Source organism: Mustela nivalis (assembly GCF_964662115.1).
Source record: "Mustela nivalis genome assembly, chromosome: 5".
Classification (NCBI taxonomy): Eukaryota; Metazoa; Chordata; class Mammalia; order Carnivora; family Mustelidae; genus Mustela; species Mustela nivalis.
The window spans coordinates 98013913-98037901 of NC_139024.1; the positions used below are offsets into that span (position 1 = coordinate 98013913).

General features: G+C 43.7%; 2 protein-coding genes across 3 annotated transcripts in view; both read right to left on the reverse strand.

Annotated features, from left to right (window-relative positions):
• Positions 1-546, reverse strand: part of CILK1 (ciliogenesis associated kinase 1) — a 36389-nt gene extending 35843 nt beyond the window's left edge. The window contains exon 1 of the mRNA XM_082729379.1: positions 412-546. Within this exon, the coding sequence (XP_082585505.1) occupies positions 412-512 (101 nt within the window). The 5' untranslated portion in view covers positions 513-546. The remainder of the gene's footprint in view (positions 1-411) is intronic.
• On the reverse strand, positions 542-23195 carry LOC309864053 (uncharacterized protein; the record flags this gene model as incomplete). 2 transcript variants are annotated; one of them, XM_082729399.1, is made up of 3 exons in its annotated part: positions 22845-23195; positions 17963-18045; positions 542-684 (listed from the first exon to the last, which is right to left on the reverse strand). In XM_082729399.1, the coding sequence occupies exon 3, from the start codon at positions 659-661 to the stop codon at positions 542-544; it is 120 nt and encodes a 39-aa protein (XP_082585525.1). In that variant the 5' UTR covers positions 662-684; positions 17963-18045; positions 22845-23195. The 2 variants fall into 2 exon arrangements, with proteins under 2 accessions (XP_082585525.1, XP_082585526.1); XM_082729400.1 differs by lacking the exon at positions 17963-18045 and having other exon boundaries at positions 22845-23190.
• Positions 23196-23989: the final 794 nt, after the last annotated feature.

Genomic DNA, 23989 nt, shown 5'->3' on the forward strand with positions numbered 1-23989 from the left:
TAAGACCTCTGCCATGAACATTCCAGAGCCGAAAGTTACCTAGCCTACAGAAATCAATGTCTAAGACTTTCCTCCAGGGGCGCCCGGGTGGCTCAGTTGGTTGGGCAGCTGCCTTGGGCTCAGGTCATGATCCTGGAGTCCTGGGACTGAGTCCCTCATCAGGCTCCCCGCTCCACAGGGAGTCTGCTTCTCCCTTTGACCTTCTCTGCTCTCCTGCCTTCTCTCACTCTCTCTCAAATGGATAAATAAAATCTTAAAAAAAAAAAACCCAAAAAACTTTCCTCCGTGAGCCCTACCCTCCCACCCCCTTTAGAAATTTTTTAGTAGTGAGAAATGCAGAGGGTAGAGTTAAAATGATGTTGACAATGTGGAGTTGAAGATGAACTGATGCGAGTGGAGAATAAAACTCACTTTTTAATGGCAATCAGTTCCCCAGACTCAATGCTTCGTCCCAGTAGGACGGAACCGTAGGTTCCATCCCCAAGTTGCTTGATCGTTGTGTATCTATTCATGGTGTGCCCGCTCAGGCCGGACACTCATCTCAGGGCCGAGGCGGTGCAGTCCTGCAGAGGCGGCAGGCCTCCCCGGAGTGTAACCAGATTTTTCGGTGGCAGCACCAGCACAAGGTATTCAATAGAACGTGACTGTCTCCCAAATACATATTTTCAAAGATCAGTCTTCTGCCTGTAGAGACAAATGTGAGACAATGGTAAATGCTAATGTGCATTTTAAGTTTGTTTATTTTTATTGTTTAAATAGGGGCTCAGCAAATGACAACCCCTCCCTCCCACCCATCACCCATTGTTGTAAATAAAGTTTTATTGGAACATGGCTATGGCCACTCATTTGCACATTGTCTATAGATGCTTTCTCACACAAGAGCAGGATTCAGCAGTTGTGACAAGGACTATATGGCTTACAAAACCTAAAATATTTATGATCTGGACATCTATGGAAAAAGTTTGCCAACCTCTGGCCTAAATAAAGCTCTTTTTAATTTTTATAAGATGAGAGATACCACTCTTGGAAAGTGAATTTATCACTGACTCAGAAATGAATCAGTTGCAATTCAATGCTTTTCTGCTGACCAGCCACTGTGGGCAAACATGGCATGAAAACTACGGTCGAGAAAAATTGCCGAGCTACAAAATCTGTACTAAATATACCGTGTTCTGCGTAATTCTGCTACGATTTACAATATAACAAAGCCAAGAAATGTTAAAATTAAAGTTCTCCCGATACAGAATTTACATGTGCTCCACGGACTATTTGTGGCTAGGCATCAACAGTATTATTTTTACTACAAGACATACAGAAGCTAAACAGGAACAACGAATTTCTTAAGGCCTGTATGTAGGGTGTGCCCTTTTAAAAGTCATTCAGTGGGACACCTGGGTGGCTCAGTTGGTTAAGCGGATGCCTTCATCTCAGGTCATGATCCCAGCGTCCTGGGATCGAGTCCCACATCGGGCTCCTTGCTCAGCAGGGAGCCTACTTCTCTCTCTGTCTCTTCCTGCCACTCTGTCTGCATGTGCTCGCTCTCTCTCTCTCTGACAAATAAATAAATAAAATCTTAAAAAAAAAAAGTCATTCAGTTATGTTTTCTTCAATAACAAATTATGGTTTTGCAATTTATAAAATTGAGTCATTCAATCTGCCTATAATAAAGAAAATGTAGTAATAAGTTAAGCAATTGCAATGCTTTTACGTAAACATTAATAAATTATAAATGCGAAAATAAAGGTTTTTTATGGCTTTGTTTTGTTTTTTAATGTAAGCTCTATGCGCAACATGAAGCTTGAACTCATGACCCTGACATCAAGAGTTGTCACATGCTCTACCAACTGAGCCAGCCAGGCACCCTGAGGAAAATAAGGCTGTCAAACTAATTATCTGAAAAATCAAAAGATCAGAAAATACTCATTGGAAGTATGTGAACTTCTGCATCTAAATCCAGTCCACGCAGCTTCTCCTTCCAGAAGAATTCCAATCAATAAATGCAGAAGGAAAGAGGAAATAAAAAATTCACTGTTAGGGGATGCCTGGGTGGCTCAGTTGGTTGGACGACTGCCTTCAGCTCAGGTCATGATCCCCGAGTCCTGGGATCGGGTCCCCGCATCGGGCTCCTAGCTCCATGAAGAGTCTGCTTCTCCCTCTGACCTTCTCCTTGCTCATGCTCTCTCTCACTGTCTCTCTCTCAAATAAATAAATAAAATCTTTAAAAAAAAAATTCACTGTTAGGCAAATACCACAGTAAGATTTGTTGCAGACAACAGTCCTGATGGATGCAAATATGAATGGATGAAAGGTTGAGGAGAAACAGGATATTTACATAGTTTTGAAGTATCTCTAAGATACTTATTAACTTCAAAGGGAAAGATGGTAACTCCACGGGGAAAAATCCAGCAGAAACTTTCTTACCCAAAGCGATCAAATTCAGTATCACCATTAATAAAATTTACAACCTTATGAACCTTGGATATGATGTTATGAAAAGGGCACCTCCCTTCCATGGTATTCTTATAAAAAATGCAGAACCTCATTCTATTCATAAGAAAACTTCAGGGGCGCCTGGGTGGCTCAGTGGTTTGGGCTGCTGCCTTTGGCTCGGGTCATGATCTCAGGGTCCTGGGATCGAGCCCCGCATCGGGCTCCCTGCTCCGCAGGAAGCCTGCTTCCCTCTCTCTCTCTCTCTGCCTGCCTCTCTGCCTACTTGTGATCTCTGTCTTTCAAATAAATAAATAAAATTAAAAAAAAAAAAAAAAAAAACTTCAGACTAGGGGCGCCTGGGTGGCTCAGTGGGTTAAGCCGCTGCCTTCGGCTCAGGTCATGATCTCAGGTCCTGGGATCGAGTCCTGCATCGGGCTCTCTGCTCAGCTGGGAGCCTGCTTCCTCCTCTCTCTCTGCCTGCCTCTCTGCCTACTTGTGATCTCTCTCTGTCAAATAAATAAATAAAATCTTTAAAAAAAAAAAAAAACTTCAGACTAACCCCAAATGAGGGACATTCTACAAATGACCTATAGTCTTCAATAGTGTCAAGATCATAAAAGGCAAGGACAGGCTGAGGAACTGTGACAGATTGGAGGTAATTAAAGAGATGTGACCAGCTAAGTGGTCACAGCTAATGTGGGATCCTGAATAGGACCCTGGAACAGAAAAAAGACATTAGTGGAAAAGTTGGTGAAATCTAAATCAGGTCTGTAGCTTAGTTAATAGCAATGTGCTAATACTAATTTTTTGGTTTTGATCATTGTTCTTTTTTTTTTTTTTTTTGACAGACAGAGATTACAGGTAGACAGAGAAGCAGGCAGAGGACAGAGAGAAGGGGAAGCAGACTCCCTGCTAAGAAGAGAGCCCGATGTGGGGCTCGATCCCAGGACCCTGGGATCATGACGTGAGCCGAAGGCAGAGGCTTTAACCCACTGAGCCCCCCAGGCGCCCCTGATCATTGTTCTTTTGTTATAGAACTTGTTGATATTAGGGGAAGCTAGGTGAAGTATTTCTATGAATTTTCTGTATGGTTTTTTGTAACTCTTCTGGAAGTCCAAAATTAGTTCGGAATTTAAAAATAAATTTGGGAGGGGCGCCTGGGTGGCTCAGTCGTTAAGCTTCTGCTTTCAGCTCAGATCCTGATCGATCGAGCCACACATCAGGCTCCCTGCTCAGTGGGAAGCCTGCTTCTCCCTCTCCCACTCCCCCTGTTCGTGTTCCTTCTCTTGCTGTGTCTCTGTCAAATATATAAATAAAATCTTTAAAAAAAACCCCATAAAATAAAAATAAATAAATCAACAAATCCAGGAGATTTATTTATTATGAGACCTAGCTGCATGTGACTCTTGATCTCAGAGTTGTTTAAGTTTGAGCCCTACATTGGGGGTAGAGAGTAAATTAAAAGTTTTTAAAATAAAATCTTAAAAACATAAATCCAGTCATATTCCACTAAATGGAAGAAGCTATTTGCAAATGATGTATTTGATAAGGGTTTAATATCCAAAGTATATAAAGAACTTAAACAACTCAGTACCAAACAAACTAAAAATGGGCAGAGGACCTGAACAAACATGTTTCCAAAAAAGACATCCAGATGACCAACAGACACATGAAAAGATGCTCAACATCACTCATCATCAGGGACAAACCAAGCAAAACCACCACCAAGATAACACCTCACACCTTTCAGAATGGCTAACATTATAAACACATGAAACAACAAAGGTTGGCGAAGATGTGGAGAAAAAGGAACACTCATGCACTGTTGGTGGGAAAGCAAACTGGCACAACCACAGCGGAAAACACCATGGAGGTGCCTCAAAAAATTAAAAATAGAATTGCTCTGATCCAGTAACTGCACTACTGGGTATTTACCCAAAGAAAACAAAAACTTGATTTCAAAAACATATATGCACCTCTATATTTACTGCAGCACTATTTAGAATAGCCAATATATGGAACTAGTCCAGGTGTCCACTGACAGATGGATAAAGATGTGCTATATACACACAATGGAATATTACTCAGCCATCAGAAAGAATGAAATCTTGTCATTTCTGACAAGGATGGACCCGGAGAGTATAATTCTAAGTGAAAGAAGTGAGTATGAGAAAGACAAATACCATATAATTTTACTCATACGTGGAATTTAAGAAACAAACCAAAACAAAAAGAGACCAAAAAACAGACTCTTAAATATAAAGAACTGTGATTGTCAGAGGGGAGATGGGTGGGGGGTGGGTGAAAAAAAAAATCCAGTCTGTTCTTGCAAAGGTTGTGCGGGTCTTTGGGAAGCTTTAAATGTAAAGCTTATATCTGATTTCATCACACTCTATAACTGGAGACCTTTCAGAGAACAAACTCTCCCACCCCAAACTTATTCCCCTCCCTCAGAGCCATTTTGAAGCCCCTGATCAAAGGGGCATGTTCCTTCCCCTTGAAGCCTGACAAGCTCAAACTCCCTGCGACTTCCTACAGCAGCTCTTTACGGTGACGTCTTCTACTGCTGATTAATAAATACTTATAAAGCCCCTCCTGTGTGAGAGACCCTATATTCCAGCCTGGGGATACAAGGAACATAAAGTATTGTTCCTTTTTTCAAAGCTCTTAGAGTCTCACAGCAGGGGGATAAGGGTACACAGTGCGTGGGCCGGATAGGTACTCATGAATATGCACTAAGATATTTCAAGTATGCTTACATTTCGGGTTCAGGACATTGGCAAGGTTAAAGGGACACCCCACCCCCCGCTGCACTGCCGGCTTCCAGTTGGGTCAATTCCATCTGAGCTGAGAAGGGGCATACGCAAAGTCTTCATAGAAGACAGAGCTTGAGAGAACAAGAAAAGTAGGTGTTTGGTAAGGTCAAACATTCTAGCAATCCAAGGAGCAGAAACAAAGGCATCAACCTGGGAGGAAGGAAAAGGTGGGGAGCTTGGAACTGGAGAGAGAGAACCCCAGAGTTTTGTTTGTGGAGGGCCTTAGATGCCATTTTGAAAAACACAGGCTTTGACTGGATCCTGTACCAAAGAAGATGAAATGCTACAAAGGACATATTGGGCCAATGGAGAAAATTGGAATATAGATGGTAGATGAGATCAAATTATTTCATCTGTTGAAGTCTCTAAAGTTGATACCTGTCCTGTGGTTCTGTAAGAGCATGGTCTTATTTTTAGAAAACATACCCTGAAGGATTTATAAGTAAAGGACCATGATGTACGCGATTTATTCTCAACTGGGTAGAACAAACATATTGGTGGCGGGGGGGGGCGGTGTGCAGGGAATGGTGTGTGTGTAGAGACAGAGGGAACAAATGGGGTAAAATGTTAACAAAAGGTAAATTTGGGTAAATGTAGATGGGTATTCTTTGCACTATTCTTGCGAGTTTTCTGTATGTTTGAAATTATTCTACTTTGAAGTTTAAAAAGTTCTCAAAATGGTAGAGGAAGAGAATCTTTAAAAAGATACCTATTGCAAACTTCAGCTTAAGACATACAAGTGTAGAATTATTCCATAAAAACTAAACACTATCATACAACATGGCTGTATTTCAAAACAACACAGAAAGAGTACTTGAACCACAACATAGGCAATTTTCGACTCTTTGTTTTCTCCTTTTTCGTATTTACCTACATCTGTTTTTTTTTTAAATTTTAAAAGATTTTATTCATTTATTTGACCGAGAGAGTAAGAGCACAAGCAAGGGGAGGGACCAAGGGAGAGGGAAAAACAGACTTCCTACTGATCAGGGAGCCTGAAGTGGGGTTTGATCCTAGGACCCCAGGACCACGACCTGAGTCAAAGGCAGATGCTTAGCCAACTAAGCCATCCAGGTGCCCTAAGCTTTTTGTATTTTTTTTTCTTTTTAACTTAAGAATAACATGACCAGATTTGTATTTTGTAACCCGGTTAATTAGAATATTTTTCTTTATATCCAACTAAAACTTGCCTGTTCTAATTTAAGGTAATTTCTTCATGCTTCGTTTTGTTGCTGATATAAAAGAAAGTATCCCACAAATATGTATGTGTATGTGAAATTGTAATCAAATGTGTGTCTCAGCCTTATGCTTTAATTATGCAACCTTTCCTCATAGGACCTTTTTCCACTCCTTTAATTATCTTTTGGCATTCATCTCTGAGTCCTCGCACATTTCTCCATATCCTTGATGAGCTGTAGTGACCAAACTTCATAATGATGTACATTCCAGTAGCATGTGGGCTCTCCCCCACTTTTTTTTTTGCAATGGCATTATATTACTGATTCATATCTATAAATTATTAATTGTAGAAGCCTTTCGTTGGTAGTTAATGTTCCACTACTTCTTCATCCAATTAAATTGTATAACTGGGACAACGCTTCTAGATTATCATTGAGAAAGCCATTTGTGAAAGAACTAAGAACTTTAGTGAAGTCAGGATAGAGTGAGTCATTCATTTAACACACATCCGCCCTCACAACTTCTTGTTACAGTTTGTCCTATCATCATAGAACAAAATTCAATTACTCTAGCAACATTTGACTCTCACCATGCTATGCTGGCTGCTCTTTAACCTCACACTATTTCAGGTGATTACATGGTAACTGTACAATGGATCTGGCTAGTGTCTCTTCGGGCATTGATGTCAGGTTGACAGTGTAGAATTTTCTTGAAGCTTTACTGCTAAGTACTATGCGAGGCTTTTGGGGCATACTATGCATAAGGTAAGGGTACTTCCTTAAGTAACTCACAACTCACACGATCATGAAAAATGTAGAAAGTAATATGAGAACACGGTAGAGAGAGCAACCAGCTCTCGTGTGGAGGGAGGGATTTGACGACCCCTCAGAGAAGAGGCAGTACTGAGGTTTCAAAGAATGAGCCAAGTTTTACTATACAGAAAAGGGAGAGAAAGAAATTAGAAATGGAACAGTGTGCAAAATGCAACCTATGTGCAAAGGTTAGTGGTACAGGCCTTTGGCAAGTGTCCAGTGGTTCCGTCCCTGGCGGAACATTAGAATCATCTTTTAACAAATACTGATGCTCAGGCCCCACCTCTAAAGGTCAGGTCAGGGGTGGGGAACGAGTTTCAGTAGTTAAGAAAGCTCTCTAGGTGACCCTAATGTACAACCAGGTGGTGAAGTAGGAGACTAAGGCATAAAGACCATGGAGGGCAGTAAGGAAATGGCAGGACAAGCCTAGAAAGTGAAGTTGGGGCCCAGTTGCGAAGGGGTTATACTTGTTACGGAGGAGTTTGGTCTTGCAGTGCAGAGAGGAGCTCTCCAGGGCTTTTAAGCAGGGAAATGGCACAACAAAGGTCTCTCTGGAGACCACAAAGATGTTAGGACAGAGAGACTAGAGGCAGAGAAACTGGTCTGGAGAGTTTGCAGTAGTCCATGTGATACATGTTGAAGGCCTGAACAAAGGCTCTGGACTGGCTGACTCTTAGGTATAAGAGAGACAGCTTTGGAATATGGAATGTGTGTGCATGTGCTACTTGGACAAGGTGTGGAGACAATGGTTCTATTTTCTAAGGTGTAGGTTTTGAGATATGTACAAAACCTCCCACTGGAAATGCTCGGATGCTCAGCAGACAGCTGTAAGTAGATCTAAGGTTGTTTATTTTATTTATTCCAAAGGTAATGCGTGATTGGAACTCTTATTAGGAACACAGCATTCAGACAAGGTTGATACATTGCACGACTCTGGTCATTTCAACTTTGGGTGACAAACTTCCAGACAGACATTAAAGAACATAAAAAGGGCCTACATAAAAGCACAACCGGAGTAAGTGAAGAAAGAATACCTGAAGTAAAAGAGACCTGGGGAGCCAAGATCATTGTTTCAAGTGTACAAAGGGGCATAAGAGAGAGGGATTGGTGGCACTATGTCTGGATCCAGAACAGGACCACGACAACTGTCTGAGCTTGTTGGTCTGTACTCTGGTGAATTATTTCCCATACTAAAAAAAATGCAGTGGTATTATTCAAATGAGCATTACACAAGAAGCTTCAGTCCACCCACAGTCAATTCTGAGCACATCCCAGCAGGAAGTGGTTAAATACATTTGAGATCAGTATTTTCAGTTGTTCACCATTTCTGTGGTGGCCCGAATATGATGACTCATGTCATCATCTGAAACTGAACAAAATATCACTGCTGCTCTGGGAAAACAACAAGGCAATGGACAATGCACTAGAAAAAAGAAGGGAGAGGCAGCGGATGCCTTTGCTGATCTACCCTGTAGCAACTCTGTCCTTCTTGCTTAATTTTCAAAACCCTGATTTTATTCAGGATCCCACATAATCGGGGATGGCAGCCACCTACCACAGCCCCAGGGCATGAACTCTGGTCCAGCTAAGCCAAGCAAAGCAATCCCACTTGCCACTGGAATTTGTTTAGGAATGGGACTATGGCTCTCGCTCATAAGCTGGAAGGGAAAGTGAGCTGGTAAGGGAAAGACAAAGTCTTCCGAGAAGGAATGTCCTACCTGATAGACAGCTGACAAAGAGGTTGCCCTATGTTTCTGCCTTAAACATGGTTGCATAAAACTACAATATTTTGGGCTGAGACAGCTTTCCAGTGAATATGAGAAATCAACTCTCAACATGAAAATCCTGTCTGCTCAGAAAGGATAAGAAGAAAGAAAGAAAGAGGCTGAGTCTGTGATGATAGCATGATCTCTGAAATTATCAGCCTTAGAATTTTCATTATATGATCTAATTAAAGGTCTTTGCTGCCGAGGCCAATGTTAGATTGTATTAGAAAGTATTCTGGATACAGTAGACTAACACTACTCCGACTTAAGAGACAAAACACAGAGTACTATCTACACAGGAGGTGATAGTTCAATCAATCGATTAATTAAACTTCTGTTGCTAGCACGGTTTTGAAGACTGCAAGAGGAATATAGGTGGAAACAAATTAGAAGAAGTAATTCTGTTAGCCTAAGGTTCATTTTCCATCCACCATGACCGGCTTCTATTTTGGAATAACAAGTGACTACAAATCTCCGGGTGAAATGAGGATGAGTATCCAAAAATGGCCCCTGGGTGCCACTCGGGGTTGCTGGACAACTAGCCAGCTGGGACTGGGCTTCCTTCTTCTCCCCAGGATTTATCCAAACCCAACTTCTCTTGGGCCTTGAGGGTCCCTCCATGTTAAGCAGATGGTTTTCCCAGACAAGTACTGTCTACAGCTGGCACAGAAACCCAGATTCTGCAAATCCACTCATAATGGCCCAACAGACAAGACTGTCCTGACGCCCATGTGGGACCCGGTCTGTACCTTACTGATAGTGAAACTTACCACATGGAACAAGGGAGCTTAAGTTAAAGGCAACCAAGGAAATCACAGAACTCTCAGTGTGAGTTTTAACAGGAAAGCAGTTTCAGCATACTAATTGATACTCTTTGATGCTTGAGAGACATCCACATCTACCGAGTCAGTTCTTTTAAAAAAAAAAAAAAAAAAAAAAAAAAAAGCTGACCGGGGGTGCTGGGTGGCTCAGTGGGTTAAGCCTCTGCCTTCAGCTCAGTTTATGATCTCAGGGTCCTGAGTCCCACTTGGGCTCTCTGCTCGGCAGAGAGCCTGCTTCCTCCTCTCTGTCCTTGCCTGCCTCTTTGCCTAATTGTGATCTCTCTCTCTGTCAAATAAATAAAAAATCTTAAAAAAAAAAAAAAAAAGCAGACCACATCAAATGTGTAAAATGCATATGTGAAATAAAAAAGTTGGGTACTGCAATGTATTTTATTAACTCGGTGTTTTGGAATGCTTGTTTAGAACAAAAGCCATGAAGCTAAACTTTGTTTTTAACTGTAGCTAACTTGAGTCTCAACTTAGTATAAAAATCATAGTCATATCATTCTGGTTGCTCTCAAGCCCATCATGTTGGCTCCCCTCCACAACACTGTGTCTCTAAGTCATTCTATTGAGATCTCACTACATAAATAGAAGACAGTTTCTACTTTGGGGTTCTTCACAGTTGGTAACAAATTTTACAATTTGTTGTGAGGTTTACCCACATTTTTGCTGCACAATATGAAAATATGTGAAATATATATTTTTATATTTTTATAGAAGTATACAAATATTTAAGGGCACCGGGGTGGTGCAGTCTTGGTTTTGGCTTGGGTCATGATCTCAGGGTGCTGGGATTAAGCTCTGTGTCAGGCTCTGCGCTCAACACAGAGTCTGCTTAAGATTGTCTCTCCCTCTTCCTCTGTACCCCCCCACACCTCCTCTTTTTCTCTCTCTCTCAAATAAATAAATAAATAAATAAATCTTTTTTTAAAAGTATACAAATATTTATTCCAGATCTACAGGAATATCTAAAACATGCTCAAAAAATTAAAGTATCTACAATATATCACATGGGTGAAAAATTATGCACAAGGCACTATGCTCAGTTCTGAGACAAGATCCAAAGAGCTAAAGGAAGTAGATCTGGCCTCCAGGACCTTCCCGTCTAGCTGGGGAGGTAGAACACACACAGTGAGTAGGAGACACAGCAGGGGTGGGAGGGGTGGAGAACACAAGGATGCTAGAGATGCCCAAGTAAAGAGAAGTCATTTTGAACCACTGGCTAGGACTCTCCAGGTGTTGGGTCACTGATCTCGAAATCATGGCTAATTTCTGAGGGCATGCCATTTGCCCATATGCTGACAAAAAAATAAACTCTTCAAAAAAATATAAAAAGTTTTCCATACCAGCTATGTTTGTTTCCCATGGCTGGCGTAACAAACTACCATAAACCTGGTGGCTGAAAGCAAGAGACATTTATTCTCTCACAGTTCCGGAGGGCAGAGTCTGAAACCAGTACTGAGCTTCTCAGTGGGCTGAGATCAAGGTGGAGGCACTTCCTTCAGAGGCTCCAGAGGGAATCTCTTCCTTGTCCCTTCCAGCTTCTGGTGGCTGCTGGCCTTCCTTGGCCCTGGCCTCATGGCTCCAGTCTCTGTCTCTGTGGTTCCATGGCCTTCTCCTCTGGGTGATGTCAAACCTCCCTCTGCTTCTCTCTTATGAGAACTTGTCGTTGCATTTAGGGCCCACCCGGATAATTGAGGGTACCCTCTTTACCTCCAATCCCTTAATGAAATCACATCTGCAGTCTATTTTGCCATACAAGGCAACACTCACAGGTTCCAGAGAACCTGTTATCTCTGGGGGATATTATTTAGCCTGCTACTCTCCAACATAAGCCCCAAAGCCTTTCAGGCGGGCATCCAAATCACGGAGCAATACTCTTCATTCACTCAAAGTTGAGCGTTTTTGGAATGGAATCAGAAGTCTGTGCTTACTTACCCAATGAACAAGGGCAGTCCTTCCTCTCTGAAATACAGAGAGGATCTCTCTCTAATTTTGCTCAGTGGACAAGACTTCACAATTCTGGCTGAAATCCCTGAATATATGACATTAGCATATGAAGATTCCACACCTTGTGGACCAGGGGTTGCAAATCAGCAGCCTGAGAACTGAATTCAGAGGTATGCTTTGAGTCTATATTTAAAAATAGGAACTCTTCTATAAAAATGAGATTTGGGGCTTCCCTGGAAAAACTGAAGAGCTAATAACACCAGCTCCTTAGTGTTCGATGGTAATAAAAAACCAGAGAAATGTCACCATCCTTTTAGATTGAGCAAAGGTCTCCTGGCTCGTCTAGTCCCCATACTGCCTGTTGTCCCTAAAATGGATATACCACATCGATTGCCAATACTTTTAGATGTCATTTATTTTTGTACCTTCACACAACTTGCTTTACTAGAAGAAAAGTATTTCTCGGGGTGTCTGGATGGCTTAGTTGTTAGACATCTGCCTTTGGCTCGGGTCATGATCCCAGAGTCCTGGGATGGAGTCCCGTATTGGGCTCCCTGCTCAGTAAGCCTGCTTTTCCCTCTCTTTCTGCCTGCTGCTCCCCACTGCTTGTACTCTCTCTCTATCAAATAAGTAAATAAAATCTAAAAAAAAAAAGAAAGAAAGAAAAAGAAAAATATTTATGTGTTCCCGGACCTCCATCAAAAGTGACAAAGTATGGGCGCCTGGGTGGCTCAGTGGGTTAAGCCGCTGCCTTTGGCTCAGGTCATGATCTCAGGGTCCTGGGATCGAGTCTCACATCTGGCTCTCTGCTCAGCAGGGAGCCTGCTTCCTCCTCTCTCTCTGCCTGCCTCTCTGCCTACTTGTGATCTCTCTCTGTCAAATAAATAAATAAAATCTTAAAAAAAAAAAAAGTGACAAAGTAAAAGACAGCCTAAAAAGCCCCTCTTGTTTGGAGAAAAATTAGAAAGAAAAAATGTAGTTTTTGTTTGTTTGTTTTTGTTTTTGTTTTTAAAGAGAAAAGCAATTCCTTTACTGTTTCACAAGCACATACCCAGCTTCTCTGAATCTTCTATATTTCTTCCTCTGCCTCTGGCAGCATTTGAATTCGTAGCTCGTGGTACAGACTGCCTGAGAAGGGAACGCAATGCAGCAGCCCATCCTTTCTTAGGAATTAGCTAACCAGCTGATGGGCAGTACTCTAAATACAGCTCTGCTTCCAAGAATTAACTTGGATAAAGCACTCACTAGAATTAATCCACACTTAGCCTCCTAATACATCAAATAAGCCAAAAGGATAGTAATGATAATTTAAATACTTGGTCTGTGTACAGTACTGTTATAGGTGCTTTGCAATACATTAATCCATTTAATTCTCAACACGCCACCAGTGGGAACTACTATTATTATTACTATTTTACAGATAAGGAAACTGAGGCACAAGCAACTTGTCCATAGTGCTGTGATCATCAACCTGCCTCCCCTGCCAATTTTCTAGATAGGGAAACAGAGACACAAGTGACTTGCCCAAGGTTACATAACTCATAGGTGACCGAACTGAGACAGGAACCCAGGCTGACTCAAAAGAAAGGTCACAAAAGATCCAAAGATAATGAAATCTTTTGAGGATTTGAGAATGAGAGGCATTGGAAGTACTTTATAGCTCAAAGTCCAAATATGGAAACCAGTGATGTGGCCATGCTCTAGTTGGCCTCATTCTGCAATCAAACATCAGGGAACCCAGCAGGGACCTCCCCAGCACGGACTGTCTTCAATGGGGGCAAAGTGAATGCAGACAAAGAGGGCTTGGGTTCCAGTTTCAACTCAAATGCATCATCACAGAGACTGAGCTCACAGGCTTGTTGATTGTTTTTAAATAGCAAATGATGTAGTGATGACTGAATGCCTTTACCTGTCCTGCAGAATTATCACCATCTCTTTGATTTTTGTGGGTTTTTTTTTAAAAGGAAAGGTTTTTATTTTTATATTATTATTTTTTGAATTTATTTTTTTAAGTAATTTGTATACCAAATGTGGGACTTGAACGCAAGACCCCAAGATCAAGAGTCAGATGCTCCACTGACTGAGCCAGCCAGGTGCCCACTCCTTGGGTTTTTAATACTGGGTGTGGGGAGTCAGCCTTTGCCCTTATCAAGGGACCCACCTGGGATGGAAACCCTGACCACCCAAGCTCACAGCACTTGGGCAAGGACTGTTGTTGGGGTCATTTAGTGGTCTTTTTAAAGATGTTCTTTTTAACTCAAACAGAATAATTTTCTGGGACTGTCACATATTGTAGATTGCCATTATTCTGACAAAAACTGAGATGCTCTTGACACACCCATTTTTTGCAGCCCATCCAGTCTTTTGATGAACACCGAACAGGGGACTTTTCCCCATAATGTTACTTGCCTTGGGCCCAATATGTTCTGGGTCCAATTTCTTCATTTTCCTTTATGGTATAGATAGCAGAGTATACAGAGAGAATGGGATACAAAATACGTATCATTTGTAAGACAGCAGTTTGATCAGTTAAACCGGTTCTCTCAGAATTTGCTGAGTCTAGTCCAGATCCCACAGGTAGAGCCAAAGGCACCAACCCCTGTACTTGGAGGACCTCTTGGTCCTTAAGTTTACTTTCTATGCAGTTGGGACATTGGACTTGATGAAGTGAGGCGGCTGTCTGCTCTAATGATCTCTGATTCTGTTACTCTGTGTCAGGATTCAAGTTAGTTTTGTCTAAGAAAGCAAAAGGGGGGAGGTTTGCTCAGTGGCTCAGTCATTAAGCATCAGCGTTCAGCTCAGGTCACGATTTCAGGGTCCTGGAATTGAGCCCCGCATTGGGCACCCTGCTCGGCGGGAAGCCTGCTTCTCCCTCTCCCACGCCCCCTGCTTGTGTTCCCTCTCTCACTGTGTCTCTCTCTGTCAAATAAAAAATTAAAATCTTTAAAAAATAATAATAATAGTTTTTAAAAAATAAAGATTAAAAATAATGGACCCAGTGTCCCCACTTTTCCCGTCACACACATAAGAGCTAGCAAAGGGAAAGTAGCCCAGAGTGACCCTGTCCATTGTATGACTTCTCTCTGTTAGAGGGGGACAGTGCCCCACTGGCTCAGCCAGGCCCCCAGATCAGAATCTACTCCTTCCGTTCCCTTCGTCCAGCTCAAACATCACCTCAAGAGCCTCCTGTCCCAAGATAGCTTTCTATCCGAGCCACCATAGCACCCTGTCCCCACCTCACTGCCAGCCTGTCCCTGGGGTCAGTGACACACAGGTCTGCCCTCAGGATCGGCAGGGACACTCACTGCGCTCCCTTCATCTCTGTGCCCTCACACCTCACATTCCACTTGCACACAGTAGGTACTCATTGTTTGTATGATCAAAATTTGAATTTTAGTCTTTGCTAATTATTTCCTACCAGCCCTGGTAAGTATCTCCCAACACAGCGCTATTTCCTCACGTGCAACGTGATGATCATCAAGTTGTTCGACCTGACCGGAAATGCTCTGGAATTCTAAAATGGAAGAGCAGTAAATACCATAGAAAGGCTGCCGCCGGCAGGCCGCCAGGGTCCTCCCACCCCAATGCTGGAATTACTGTGTCTCAAGGAATCACAGAAAGGCCTCCTCAATGTCATCAGCTCAGGCCTTTGGCCTTTGGGCAAAGCTGTACTCAATGAACACAGACATACAGCTCTTTTTCGCTTGTAGAGTTCCGACAAACCTCTGAAACCAATGTCATGGTTTCTCTGTCTAGGTGACATTGGGGAAAACCTTCCTGCCATCCGCCCCAATTCCCTCCCTTCAGCTTCAATCCTCAGCGGAGGCAAAGAACATCTGCTCCTGGCCAGCAGTGCACACCTGCTCCCCTGCTCGTTCCCAGCCTGCAGAACAGGCTGAGGGCGAGGACAATGGGAGTCCATTCTTCAGTCTGAATCTCGGACCTTCACTGAATAAATGTCACAATTACGAATTCTTCAAGAGAGAACACAGAAAACTGTACACAAACTTGGTCTTATCTGGGAATTGCGGTTCACTGGCCCTGCTAAATCCAGACTCTTCTGAGCAGCTTTTCTCCCTCCGCCTTAATCGTGTTACACTGAAACTTATCTGTCCTCCTAGGAAAGCTGAATTATGTGCAAAATCATTCAATGGCTCTTCTCACGGCACTTCAGCGCTCCCTTTTCCTTAATCCTGCAGGTAACAGCACATCGTACTCTGGGTCCAATAGTGTCATAACTTTGCAAGAGTTAAGACTGTTAATTTACTTTAAAAAGGGTACTAAAAATAGTACATCTGTGTTTATATTTTCCTCTCTGGGGCCTAATCTTTCTGCCCATATTCATTTCAGCAAAAACATCTTCTAAGTACTCTGCCTCTTAGGTTAGCGCTTTTTTTTGCCTTGGGGACAGCCGCTCGAAGCTAGGAAAGCCAAAGGAACCTTCTTTATGCGGAATTTGCTTTGCTTTTACGAAAGACGATTTTGGCTATCGCATCAACTGGAGTGAGGAGCGAAGAAAATTAGCTAGCTGGTATGCCTCTGCTATTCCCCAGGAACTGCTCCCACCTCTCCCTCCCTCTCCTCCTTCAACCCCACTTCTGAGCAAAGAACTCCTCGTGCACCAGAGCCCTCGGAAGCACGACTTCCCACTGCTTCTCCTACAGGCCCAAAGGGTGCTCCGGCCTTGAACCAAAATAAGTCTTTGGTCACTTGGAGATTATTTCTAAACGAGGGCACATCACTATAGGTGGCTCGTGGGGGCTGTGAGGAGCTGAAGTTAGCGTGAGAGGCTGAAGAACAAAAGGAAGAATAATACTCCGACTTACGTGAAACTATGGATGAGCTGGGGGACAGCCCCCCCCAGACTTAACAATGAAGGCTGTCGTAGGTGACAATAGTCCAGCATGGTGGCCTGCCTGAGAACCACCTCATGATTGAAGGGGGGCAGGGCAGGCTGAGGTGAAGATGGAGGAAGTGAACGAGAACATACGGTGTAGCTCAAGGGCTGTGCAAATCTTGTAACTCAGGGGCTGATCTCACTCAACAGAAGGTGCTTCACTATCACACACAACAAACAAGTCAATAAAACATATCAAAGAGGTAAAGACTTAATATAAAAATAAAACAGGGCAGGGGTCAGCGAGCATCTTCCATGAAAGGCTACTAAATATTTTTGGCTTTGAGGGCTATGTCTCTGTCACAACTACTCAACCCCTGCCAGTGTAGCCCCAAAGCACTCACTCACACACGGTATGTAAATGAATGGGTTGTGTTCCATACAGTCGGTGTTAAAAAAACAGGCAGCAGGCAGAATATGCCTACAAAACACAATTTGTCTACCCCAAAACGGAGGAAATCTGCACATAAACAGATTTGGTACCATGGGGTTCTAGGGGTTATGGCGTTACACAAACTGTGTTTCTCCTGAGAATATAAATATCTTGAGGGCAGAATTTTTCTTCCGTTCCTCACTCCAGTCCCAGCATCAGGACGGGGCCTGGCATGTAGTTGGCACAAAGAGCTGCTCACAATAAGCATTTGTTGAATGAATGAATGAATGAATGAATGAGCACATTATGGGTCTTTAGAGGGTAATTTTTTTTTTAAGATTTTTATTTATTTATTTGACAGAGAGAGATCACAAGTAGGCAGAGAGGCAGGCAGAGAGAGAGGAAGGGAAGCAGGCTCCCTGCTGAGCAGAGAGCCCGATGTGGGACTCGATCCCAGGACCCTGAGATCATAACCTGAGCCGAAGGCAGTGGCTTAACACACTGAGCCACCCAGGCGCCCCTTTAGAAGGTAATTTTTCACTATTGGTGACTTTTCTGTACCACTGACCCCAATCCCACTGCATACTCCATCCTCTCGTGCCTCCCTTCTCTGCAAGACTGGACGACTATATGGGGCCAGAACACACAAATTACGAATCCTTCTACGAATTCGTACACAAATGCATGAAAACATCTGTTTTTCAATTGCTAAGATAACACGCAGGGATATGTACCTTTTTTCTCAGTTTTGTCTGAGTTAAATCACTCTTAAATAAATTTACTGTCAGAGCAAAGGCAGTGTCCAAAAGGCCAAAACCATTAATTATTATCTTCTGGGAAGTACAAGTTCATGCAGATAGTAACTTTCATGACATTGTCAAGTATGCAGTTGGACATTACACCATAATACTTTACCTTGGGCTCTGGGACATTATCTTCCACAGTAACGATGAGGGCAGCCACTCGTTATCAGCACTTTAGCACAGGTCATATTACACCTACAGAAAGGTAAAATATGACTCACCTTGATCTCTCCTCACAAGCCCTTGGCCATCGCTGTACATTTATCAAATGGCTACTAAGAGCTCTGGGTGACGTGGTAAAAGTACCAAAGGAAATGCAAGGCACTACTGTGGCCCACCCATTTTAAAAAATTGAGTTAAGACAACAAACTTAAAATTCTAGAAAAATTTAAGGTAAGAGAATATATAACCCAATGTCAATCAGTATAGACTGAATGCTAACTAAGTTCAACAGGACCTAAATTCAACACAGATATAGCATACAGCGGAGGAAACTTTAGACTACAAAATTAGATTTTTTTTTTCCTATAAGGGACTTTAATGATGATCCAATTCCTTCATTTTACGGATGAGACCTAGAGACCCAATTAATGTGAATGGAATCTTGGGATGCCTCTGTTGGTTAAGCAACTGCCTTCGGCTCAGGTCATGATCCTGGAGTCCCGGGATGGAGTCTGCACATTGGGCTCTCTGCTCAGCAAGGAATCTGCTTCTCCCTCTGACCCTCCCCCCTCTACACTCTCATTCTCTTTCTAATAAATAAATAAAATCTTTAAAAAAATCAGTAGAATCTTTGTTATCCTCAGAGTAGCACATCTTTTAATGTGTGAATGTAAGAAGTGTTCTAATAGTCTTTTTAAAGTGTATAACTGTATTGTTAATCCTGAACCACATACTAAAAAAAGGGGGCAGATGATGTGCTTTCTTCAAACTCGGAGACGACTTCACAAGTCCACACATACGGGGCTTCATTTCACCTGCACAGGTGAGCCAGACCACAAGCACTCTTTCTATGAAGGTTTCGACTTTCAAAGCACAGGGAGTCAGGCACTGACTCATTGTGCCAGGACACTTCAGTTTCCTTGTAAGGCAATCAGGAATGGAAGTTTTCCACTGGGCTTGAGTAGTTCCTTAGGATCAGCTGCATAGTAGTATTTTCCTAACATCACACTGCACCTCACTAGGAGCAGAGAGGGTGAGTTTGGATGCCCACATCAACTTTCCTTACCATCTTGAGAAGACCTGTGCTTACTCTCTTCGTTCTCTGGCTGCAAGTAGACACATCTCCAATTTCTTCCTGCCGTTAACACTCAGCACTGTAATGCAACTTGCCCATAGAATGACTCGCTTTACCAAATTGCTTTTATGAGGTAATTTTCCAGAACACATGTGTATGGATAACAATATCAGAGCTGTTTCGGGGTAAGCAAAGTCACAACCTAGGATAGGGTGGCATCGTAACCTGCAAACAACGAGTGTGTGTGTGTGTGTGTGTGTGTGTGAATCAGCCCGTGTACTCCTCTGCACGTTCTCCTAGCCACACCTGCTGAGGTCCGCAGAGAGGAGATTTCTAGTCCTCCACTCTCAGGACGCTGTGGCTGGCAAAGACAGCCAAGGAAAGAATTTACGGTTAAGTGAGACTCTCCTCACAGGATGACAGATCAACATACACAGAAAGGTCACAGTAACCAGAATTCTGCCAAGAAAGCACCAGGCAAGGAGTTCTGCCATTAATAAAGATGCTCACACACACACCCCAGAAGCAGAAAAATAGAAGGCCTAGGTACAACTCCAACTCAGCAAGATCCCGAAAAATGAAACAGAGGCGCTTTCTGCAAGAGAAGCAGTGAGAGGAAAACACACACACACACACACACACACACACACACACACACACACAACTTAGAAGGCAGTAGTGTTCCTGGCAAGGTTCAGATGGAAAAACAGCAACAGATCCCAGAAGCAGAACTGCAGCCAGGAAGAACCTCAGCTCAAGCCATGTTAAGTAAGGTCAGGATAGTACTCAGGGAGGATTCATTGCATGCCTGTCTGTCCTCTGGGTCTCAGGGCTGAGCTGTGTAGTAATCACTGAATCACTGGGGGATGTAGGGCAGGACCAACACTGTAGAGATACTACAGACCATCTTCATACCACCCCCTGCTAGGGGAGGCATGGCCCCTCTTTTCAAATCTAGGAAATCCCACCAGGACGCAGGAATAATCAGTGCCCTCGGGCCCTGCCATCAATTCTGCCTGACTCCAAAGCCCAAGACATCACACTACCGTGTATAAACTATGGCTTCTGCCCTGAAGAGGCTTAAAATAACCTAAACCAATTAGAGATCAATGCAGCCAATATAATAAAGGATTAACAAACAAGCATTCTCCCTCTCCTACTCCCCCTGCTTATATTCCCTCTCTCAGTCTTTCTCTCCATCAAATTAAAATCTTAGGTAAAAAAAAAAAGACTTTAAAGAAAGAGGGTGTCTGGGTGGCTCAGTTTTTAAGTGCCTGCTTTTGGCTTAGGGCATGATCTCAGGGTCCTGGTATAGAACCCCACATCGGGCTCCCTGCTCAGCGGGAAGCCTGCTTCTCCCTCTCCTGCTGCCCTGCTTGTGTTCCCTCTCTTGCTCTCTCTCTCTGTCAAATAAATGAACAAAATCTAAAAAAAAAAAAAAAAAAAAAAGACTTTAAAGAAAGAGAAGAGGGGGGTCCCTGGCAGGGTCAGTCTGGAGAGTGTGGGAGTCTTGATCTCAGGGTCATGAGTTTGAGCCCCACGTTGGGTGTAGAGATAACTTTAAAAAAGCTTAAAAAAATAAAGAAAGAGAAGATAAATGAATAGTTAGAGAACACGTTAGGGAAGGAGGTTGTGGGATCCTTCTCAAAGGATGGGTAAGATTCGCCCAGGAGAATGGGGAGGAAGAGGGGTTTCTAGGGGTGCAATCTGGGCAGTGACACTGCAGTGGGAAGGAGCCTGGCCCCCTTAGCAGGACAGCCAGACCAAGCCGCATAGAGCACGGAGACAGGGATGTATGCTGAGCTGAAAATAGGATTTGGATAGAAGGGGTGAGGCCTGATTATGAAAGCTTTGAAAAATCAGGCAAATTATTTTAGACCTGAGATAGCACATGGAGAGGAACCAGGTTGAAAGGCAAGGAGAGAGTCAAGGAAGTGATAGTTTAGAAAAATTAGATGGACAAATGCCGAAGAGAAGAGAAAGGGGAACGACTCATTCATTCATTCACTCATTCATTCAGCAAACAGGTTCTGAGGACTTATTAAGAGCCAGGCTTGGGTGGCCAGCTAAGAGGCTGTTCCAGTCCGCCAGAGAGGAAGGGTGAGGTTCTGGATTAGAATATGGAGGGAGGGATTGGCATAAATCACATTTCAAAGGTCTTGGTGACTCACGGATACAAAGGATGAAGGAAATGAAGGAAAAGATGGTTAAAGATAATTCCAAAGGTTCAAGATTGACATGATTTTCCACCTTTATTGGTAATCTCAAAAGGCACTGAGAATAAAACAATTAAAGTATAAAAAGTGCTTCGTTGGTGCTGCATGGTCAACAAAACCCCCAAAGACCCATTCTTTACCCTGGGAGCCCGTTTACAGGTAGTCTGTAGGTAAGAAACTTCAGTGAGACAAACCACTTCTGTGTGAGTAAATGCTGAGTTCCCTTGGCAAGGAGCACAGACCTCTGCCTACTCAGGTTCCATCAATCCTCCAAGACATCCCCCTATCATCTAAAACAAAACCGATCTCACTAAGAGACAGGGCTGCCCACTCGTGCCCAGCCAACAGCTCTGGCTTTGGAGAAGGGATAAGGCAAAGTGGACAGGGGGTAAACAGAAAGTAGGCAGGGTCCCTAGGGGGCTGGACCTTAGGAAATGGGGCAATAGTACAGGACATCATTTTAAACAGAGGATCCCAGCACTGCTCTCATTTCTACACCCACTTCCTAGTGTTTTACAATTACTGGTCCTCAGATAGATAGGAAGGCCTTAAAGAGTCTTTACCAAATTGCAGCTCTTTGTCCAGAAACGATTTCAAATGTGCATATCTATGCATACATTAACTCCTAGTACAGCTAGCATATGTCTGAGACACAAATTCTTTTTAATAATTTATATGTTGATTACACAAATTTCAAGCTCATTTTAATTTTACATTCAGCAACAGTACAATTCACTATTGGGGCACATCCTCAAAGCCTACTCACTGGAAAATGCAAGAAATGAGAAGTGTAGCTATCAAACTTCTATTGCTACGAAGAGTGCTCCGGGCCAAAAAAAAAAAAAAACCACAAGTCTCAATACCTTGCAGAAATCTAGACTTGCATGTAAAATTCAAGGCAGTATCCTCTCAGCATAGCCCAGCTTTAATAAAAGCAGATCTTTACTTAATTCTAAGCAGAAATGAATACTTTCTTCCGCAGAATGATGCCTTAAACTACTTTTGTATTTAAAAGTAAAAGCCCTCAATGTCAGTGTCCAAGTCAGACTTGAAAAGACACATTACAAAAGAAACGGCTGCTCTGGAAAAAAATCCTTCAACACCCCTCTCCTAACATCTACTCAGGTTAGTAAGAAGAAATCAGAGCAGAAAGAAACCCAGTGAAAAATGGTTGCACATAAATGTGAGAGGATTCCTGCTAAGACCCCATGTGGGACAGCCACAGGCCTAGTCAGGAAAATTCCAAGAACAAGTCCTCCACATTCTACTAAGGGGGCTTCAAACCCGGCACGGGTCTTTCCTCTCCCTAACACCGAAAGGTAAACACCCATCAAAATCTTCCAGACTCCGAGCAACCCAGAGTTTCCAAGCCAAGAGGGAGAGAGCCACATGACCGCGAGACAAACTACAGCCCAGGAGGCTCTCCCTCTCCTTCCAGCCCCTCGTGGGGGCCCCGGGTAGGGGTCCCTGGGCAGCTCCAGTCCTTCACCCCCTGTGACAGATCTCCCGGCGGAAGCCCCTAAACCCCTAGCCCCACTTACTGGCGCCGCGAACCCAGGCGGGGGCCCGCCCCTGCGGTGAGCGCAGCTCCTCGGCGACTGGGGCGCAGCGGCCCGCAGGGGGACTGGGGATGGGGGCGATCCCTGCTAGGACGGGCCGAGCGGTCCGTGCAGGGATGCCCGGGAGGTCCCGCGAGTCGCACGGGCCGCGCAGCGCATGGTGGAGCAGCAGGAACCCAGCCGCTCTCCAGCCTCCGGCAGAAAAACAAACAAAAGGCAGGGAGGCTTCTAGCGGGGACGACCGGCCGCTTTCCCTGGGAAAAGTTACCCTGCAGCTCCCCTCGCTGGCCCTGCGCGTCCCTGCACCGCGTCCAGGCCGCCCGGGGGCGCCGAGCCGCGGCGCTGCGCTCCCTGCCGGGGCTGACCGAGCCCAGGGATCCCTGCGGCCCGCTGACCGCCCGTGCGCCCCCCAGCTCCACACGCACGCCTTTTTGCAGGTCGGCTGCCTCAGGTACCCAGATGTAGAAATGGAGGCTGTGGGCGCAGGTTCTGAGTACATTTCATTACAGGTAATCATGGTGAAAACCCTTTCCCGGCTTTCGGGAAAACGTAACCGGGGACGCGCGACATTGTGAATGCAATCAGTGCCCCTGAAACGTACACTCCAACACGGTTAAGATGGCAGATTGGGTTAGTTTTCCCTCAAGCAAAATATTTTAAAATAAACATGCAACCGATTGCCCCGTTCGCGTTCATGTGAGCTGGAAGAGTTAGCAACTTGAGTTTGAAAAACTGGATTGTTAATCCAGGTGGGAAACTCATTAGATATGATGTACGCAACAATTGTCCTCTGTGTGTAACTAGTTATATGTAACCGAACGCTTGTGTGCTAAACACACTTGTGTCCTAAATTATACTGTAGACATTACCTTAAATCAACCATACAAGGACTGGTTCTGGAAGTGCCTTGAGACAAGAAACTGCTTCAACACTCCTGATTTAAATTCATGTAATTGCCCCACGTCTTTATATTTTTCAGAACTAGTTTAATGCCCATAGCGGAGGGGGCAACTTTAGTTGGAGGCATTACAATCATCTGAGGACTTGTGAAAGCAGACTGATGGGCCTTATTCCCAGAATTCTGGTGTTCATGCTTCTGGTCCAGGGAACCGTACTGCCATAAGCAA